At 54.1% G+C, this 6,693-nt stretch overlaps 1 protein-coding gene across 1 annotated transcript; it reads left to right on the forward strand.

The window, feature by feature from the left end:
- The first annotated feature begins 1,026 nt into the window (after window positions 1–1,026).
- On the forward strand, window positions 1,027–6,378 carry LOC119454016 (uncharacterized). Its single transcript, XM_049667871.1, has 3 exons — window positions 1,027–1,406; window positions 3,193–3,515; window positions 5,159–6,378. Exons 1-3 carry the CDS (start codon window positions 1,027–1,029, stop codon window positions 6,238–6,240), a joined length of 1,785 nt encoding a protein of 594 aa, XP_049523828.1. The 3' UTR covers window positions 6,241–6,378.
- Window positions 6,379–6,693: the final 315 nt, after the last annotated feature.

Genomic DNA, 6,693 nt, shown 5'->3' on the forward strand with positions numbered 1-6,693 from the left:
AAAATACCGGATGCGCCAGCAACATGCTGGTAATGTACTACACGTAGTTCTATCTTCATCTCTGCATTTAAGCAATGAAATGCAAATTTTACCATAGCAAACATGAGGAGAACATGGAGATGTTCACGTACACTGAGGCTCAGTTTTTGGCATCGAATCGGGGTACTTAGATTTTTAAAATTATTTTTCAATATTATAACGTAACAGCTGTAGACAATAAAAACCACCTTAAAGAGCGATTATCTCACATAGTTGCGTTCGGGTCTCAAGAGGTTATACGAAGTAAAAAGTAAGTAGTTTTATCGGTCGTATAAGCTGCTCCAAACATTCGCTTACTAACTAAATTAACAAGCACTGTGTCGCGCGGCCATAGGCAAACATGAACACATCTAACTTGACCGCGGACACTCGCTGTCAAAACGCTCGCGCGATGACGATCGGCAGCAGCGGCGAGCGAATTGCCCTTCGGGCTGATTCTCGCTGCTTCAACGCGAACTAGGCACTCGAGGAGGTGGCGCACCTCGCGCAATTCTCCTTGACCTTGGGTCGCCACGCCTTTGAACCCACCGCATATTACGTCCAAGATGAAGGCGCACGCGGCCGCGCTCAGCGGCGCCAAGCACAGCCGCGGCTGGAGTATAGAAGAGATGCGCGCTAACCGCCCCCTCCCCCCTCCCTTTAGACGCACGTGAGGACGGCGCCGCATCAAGCCATCATCCACCCTTGCATGGTTTCCCTCGCATCTACATAACACTGCGCGCGGCTGCGATCTTATCGCACTTGGACTTTATGCGGAACCTCACGGCGACGCCGACGGAATCTGCCGGTAGGGCCCATACAATTGCTGTCGCAATAAAGTGATCGAGTACATGCATGCACATCACTTTGAGCCTTTCGCAGATCTGGTCGTCGCGCAGTAGTAGCTGTAATGCGTTCGCCAGCTGAAGACACGGGAAGCACCATCACCGCAGCAATAACACGAGCGCCGAAGAAAGAGAGGCGAGGACAAGGAAGAAATAATAAAGCATGGGCGGCTCGGGCTCGCGCGCTGCAGCTACGGCCGATCGGCCCGCCCCGCCGCCGAAGCAGCAGCAGCAGGCCCGCCCCGACGCTCTGGCCCTGACCTCGGCCCACCGCCGGTCGTCGGGTCCGCTGCTGGTGCCTCGCTACGTCATGTTCATCCGGCGCGCATGGAGCAGGCTACGCAAGCCGGCCGCGTCAACCACCGCGGCTCCTTACACGTCGCCCGCGGCCAACCGCGACGCCGGAGCCCAGCCGTCGACCAGTCCTTCAACGGCGACGGAGGACAATGGCAAGGCTGCGGGAGGAGGTCCTTCGACGAGGGCTACGTCCTTGATGGGAGCCGTCATGTCCTCCGCGGCGGAGGAGAGGATACAGTGGCGCAGGTGAGGACCTTGTCTCGACACTGATGGCCATGTTTAAAATTGCCTACAAAAGTGACTAAAAAAATTAGGACCTACATATGAAGGCGACATTTGAAAATTTTATTGCGAAGCATTCTTTGCCTCATTCTTCTCACTTTGCGGTAGGTAGGTAGGTTCTTTTTGTTCGGCTCGCTTTCATAAAACTTGGAGTGCGCTTAAGCTTCGCCTTTTAAGAGTGGAACGCGATAGCGTTATTGGACGCCGTTGACGCCGACACCGTATTTTCTGCGACGTGGAGCCCGATCAAAATTTAGAAAGGCTCGGTTGTCAACATTCCCCCCAATGTTGCCTAGAACCAAAGTACAGCGAAACAGCATCAGCGTTGGAGGACGCTTAAGCTTCGCCTTTATGAGTGGAACGCGATAGCATTCAAAGATCCCTGGCTGATTATCAGGCTTTTTTTTTCTCGTATATTCAAATTACAATCCGACGCTATCGCGTCTGTAGGTTGTGGTTAAGTCGTACTTTATAATTTTTCTGACGGATTTTAGTTATGAGAAATTAAATTTTTGTTCACTAACACCTTGCGCCATGCGAAGGGCCCGCCCGGTCGGGGTGGTTCGGGATGATGTGGTTCGGCATGATTATTTTCGCCAGACGCCGATACTTACGCCGACGCCGACACCGACCCCGGATTTTGTGCGACACGGGGCCCGTAACACTATCGCGTTAATAACTCTACATGGCGTTAGTGTCTACGTAGTGTCTACGGTAGCTTCAAGTATCGTTTCAGCCAGCCAGAATTCCATACAAATTTTACTGGTAGCTGATGTGTATGGCAGCCTATGGTAGATGAACGATTGCAGCCCCTCTCAGTAATCTTTGTTGGAAACTCCATGGCCCTGCGCGGGTTGAACAAAATTTGACAGAAGTTACATGACACGAAGGACGCGCAGCTGTAGCCAGTGACAACGTAAACATTTCGTTTAAACAACGTAAACATCTCCGCCTTAAAGACCCTCTGTGCCACCGCAGTCCAATTTAAGCGTGGCTTACGACACTGCACCTTCGCGCCGGTGCGGTCTCGAAGGCCACGCAGAAAGACGTCAACAGTCAAAGAAATTCAAGTATTCGCCATGACGTCATGCGAATAAGCGAGCGTAATTGGCTGGTGAATCTGCGCGTAGCCGGGCAGCGGTGCGCAGTTTCCACTGGATCAGTAAGTTACCTGCCACCGACCTGTAGCGCCCCAGTGTGCATGTCGTATATTGTCCTTTAATAAAGGCTTCACGAGTGGACTGAAACGAGGACGTCACTCGGTTCAGTCTTGTCGAGAGATACGCGTCTGCAGACGACGCAACAATGCGTTAAAACCAGCAATTGCGGCTCTTCGTGATAGTATCCCAGTCCTTGCGTAGTTGTATACGATAGATCGATAGTGATCAGAATTCATCAACTCGACCAGAAATTTCAAACATTGTTACCGAAGAGAAGCGTCGTCTGCTCTTTTTGTGTACACCCATTTGTTAACAATTATGCAGCTTAACTGTCTCTCTAGGATGTCCCAGCTAACATTAGCCTACCTGTTCAACAAAAAAGAAGAAAAAAAGAAAAATGATTAAGAAAACACGGTCCAAGATGCGATTTTAAGACCTGCTGTGTTCGGTCTCGGTTCTCTGACGAACGAACACCGCAGGTCTTATAATTGTATCTTGAACCTTTCTTTTTTCGTTGAGCATCTTCGCTAACGTTAGCTGGCCGGGACACACGTATATACCGATCGAACGACCTCCGTTGTTTCGCACAGGGCCGGCCGGGACCGCAGAAGAAGTTGGGGCTTCCGCAAACTGAAGACCAGGAGCGACTCGGCCGTGTCTAGCCCCGAGGGCGCGGCAAGTCTGAAGACTCCTACAAACTTAACGGCGGACGTCGCCGGTGCCTTAGCAGAAGGCTCGCCTCGAAGTCCGCCGGCCAACAAGCCCGGTCTGTCGCCCGCAGCCACGCTCGACTCCGCCACAGTTCCCAGTACGACGGCGGGAGCAGACGATTACGCCTGCCTCGCAGAGGACGACATCAATTGGTCCACCGGCTACGTCAAGCTCTGCTGCATGCCCGACGCTCTCAACCAAGGTCGTATGTTCGCTTTTAACTGCGCAGCGCAATTTATTGCGACAACAATTATATGAACACTCCTGGCGCAATTTCTGCCATCGGCGTCGCCGTCGCCGTGAGGTTCCGTATAAAGTCTACGGGTTCCGTATAAAGTCCACTGGTTCCCTATAAAGTACACTCACGCACGCACGCCAGGGCGGCTGTAACTTGAAAGCCATCTGTGGGGGGCGAAATTGCGACTTTTTTTTACTGTGGAAACATTTCATTGCCAACTCTGACACACTTTGAGCGTAGATGCGCGTTGCCTAGCAACCACCTCTCGGAGCGGCATGTGCTTTGCCTCCTCTCCGTGCCATGCACATGTTGCGTTGATATGGGACGTTAAGGAGAGGGAAGGAGAGCATGCGCGTGGCGCGCGCTATTCTCGGGAGAGAGAAAGAATATGAGAGCGAGAGCGAGAGAGGGAAATCGTAGCAGCACCAACGAGGCAACGCGCAGAGCTGCTGCCGACGCCGTCCCCGTTTCCCTGCGTTCGCGCCGAACGCGCGCCGTCTCCGTGACTGCAGCCGGCGCCTCTGGCGGCGGCTCGGCAGGTTTCGACCAGACACGCCCCGGCAAGTGAGGAGGCGCAGCTTGGCCGTGACGTCACCGGGGAGATAAAGCTCGGAGCCGGTGCGACGGCGGCAGAACTCTCGTTGACTCTGTGGCGAGTACATGTAGCCTTGACATGGGACGACCAAAGAAGATCCGAACACCCGAAGAAGCCTTGAAACGCGTCGCGCGGCCAAGCGAGAATCTGTGCGTCGGCGGCGAGCCGATTCGGAATACCGTGCCTAGCAGCACTTAGCATTTCCTAGCAAAACTTAGCCAAGCCTAGTAAAACGTGGAAGAAGCTAGGTCGATCACCAGCTCCGCTGTTTACTCCAATCTTGCACCACTAGTGCAAGCTGCCCCAATTTTTTTTTCTCTCTCTTCTTGCCGCCGTCCACAAGCCTGCCTTCAGTTTCAGTGAGACCCGCCGTGGTTGCTCAGTGGCTATGGTGTTGGGCTGCTGAGCACGAGGTCGCGGGATCGAATCCCGGCCACGGCGGCCGCATTTCGATGGGGGCGAAATGCGAAAACACCCGTGTACTTAGATTTAGGTGCACGTTAAAGAACCCCAGGTGGTCCAAATTTCCGGAGTCCCCCATGCACTACGGCGTGCCTCATAATCAGAACTGGTTTTGGCACGTAAAACCCTATAATTTAATTTAATTTAGTTTCAGTGAGCAGGAATATATGCGCGACAAGGAGGCGTGCAGTACGTGTGCACGTGCTAATTATGATTCCTTGCGGAAAGCTATAATATCAGTGCTAATAACTCTCGAGTGCAACGCCGAGCTAATATTTTTCATTTGGTTCTTGTCACTTACAATAAAAATCGCAGATTCAACGCAGTGTTAACGTTTAAATGAACCACGAAGCTTGTTTAGGTTGGCGAGGTAGATGCAATAGTTGATGACACGCGCGATACCCAAGATATCGTCACCGTCATCATCATCATATATTTATGTCCACTGCATGACGAAGTCCTCTCCCTGCGATGTCCAATTACCCCAGATATCAAGTTTCACTAAACAGAGTACAAACTGGGCTATGTCTCGATTTTCCTCCCGTTGCAGACTGTAGCTCCTTCCAGGACCTGCGCAAGGGTCTGGACGAGTATCCCGCCACCACGGTGCAAAGTCAGGTGGTCGTGGAACGCCTGCAGAGCGTGGAGCAGCGGGTGAACCTCCGCGACGGCAGGTCTGTCTTCAGCGAGACCACGGAACGGATATGCTACGGTCGGAAAACGACGCAAGTCGTCTCGGACGGCAACACTTCCGCGGAACCGGCGGGCGAACTCATGACCTTCGACACGAGCGCTTCCGCGACGACGGCAGTCCTTCAAAGGTCCTGTCGTCGTCAAGCAGAAGCGTTCCAGGAGCGAGTGTCTTGGACGGCAGACGTCTACGCCGGGGAGCATCGTCGACGAAGAGCGGACAATTCTTACGTTCCCGAAGCAGCAGCAGCAACAGGTTCAGACGACCTGTGCAACAACGCCCGGGGTCACGCCGGAACCCATAGAGACCCGTCGCTACGGCAGCACGTCCCCGTCGGCGCCTGTGGCAGGAAACTACTGTCCGGTGGGTCTCCTGATCCAGCCTCACCAACCGCAGCAGCAACAGCATCAACATTGCTGGGGAAACGGCATCTTCAGCGACGACAACGGCAGGGGCGGTGCGGTGGCTCAACGTCGGGACTCGGTATTCAACAGCGGCTCGTTCCTGTACGCCCTCCGGCACAGTCCTCCCACGAACTTCCCGCCTCCACACCCGCCCGCAACGTCCGATCAGCAGCAGCACCACCAACAGTTCTGGTACGGCGACCGCGGCAGTCTCGAGAACTACGCCGCCAGGGGAGACTTCAGCGGGGAAGCCGGTGCCTGGCACAACCATCACCGCCGCCGCCACCGACACCAAGTTCCCAGAGCAGAACAGTGTTCCGGTTCCGCGGCGAGTTCCGAAGACGACGGCAGCGCCTTCGCGCGGAGGACGTCCTCGCGCCGACGGTCGGGGACGGCGAAGGCGTCCTTCGACGATGGGGAGGTCTCGGACATCTTCATGTTCAGCGACGACGAAGACCTCTGCGCGACCGGCAGCGACCACGATCGGCCGGCGGTGGCGCCACCAATGCGGTCCGGCAACAACAACCATCACTTTGAGGCCAACCACGGATCTCGAGAAACGGCCGCCGCAGCTGCTGGTCAAAGGAACCTCGAGGACGGTTCCGGGGACAACTCGACGAGGATGATAGAGTTGGCGGTACGCACCTGATGGGGCTGCATTTCTGAAGGGAGAAAAAAAGAGAGAGAGAGAGTTTGAGTTTTGCCAGCGCGAGTACATTAAAAAAGTGTCTGTACCACTGCCGAAAAGAGGTGCATGCGTGTGTGTCTCAGTGTACCGGCAACTCCATACTTCTTTCTGGGGGTTTACGCGCCAAAACCAGTTTTGATTATGAGGCACGCCGTAGTGGAGGGCTCCGGATTAATTTTGACCACCTGGGGTTCTTTAACGTGCACTACAACGCAAGCACATGGGCGTTTTTGCATTTCGCCTCCTTCGAAATGCGGCCGCCGTGGCCGGGATTGAATCTACTCCGTAATGTATTGTCACCT

The sequence above is a fragment of the Dermacentor silvarum genome, chromosome 5, assembly GCF_013339745.2.
Source record: "Dermacentor silvarum isolate Dsil-2018 chromosome 5, BIME_Dsil_1.4, whole genome shotgun sequence".
NCBI classification, from domain to species: Eukaryota; Metazoa; Arthropoda; class Arachnida; order Ixodida; family Ixodidae; genus Dermacentor; species Dermacentor silvarum.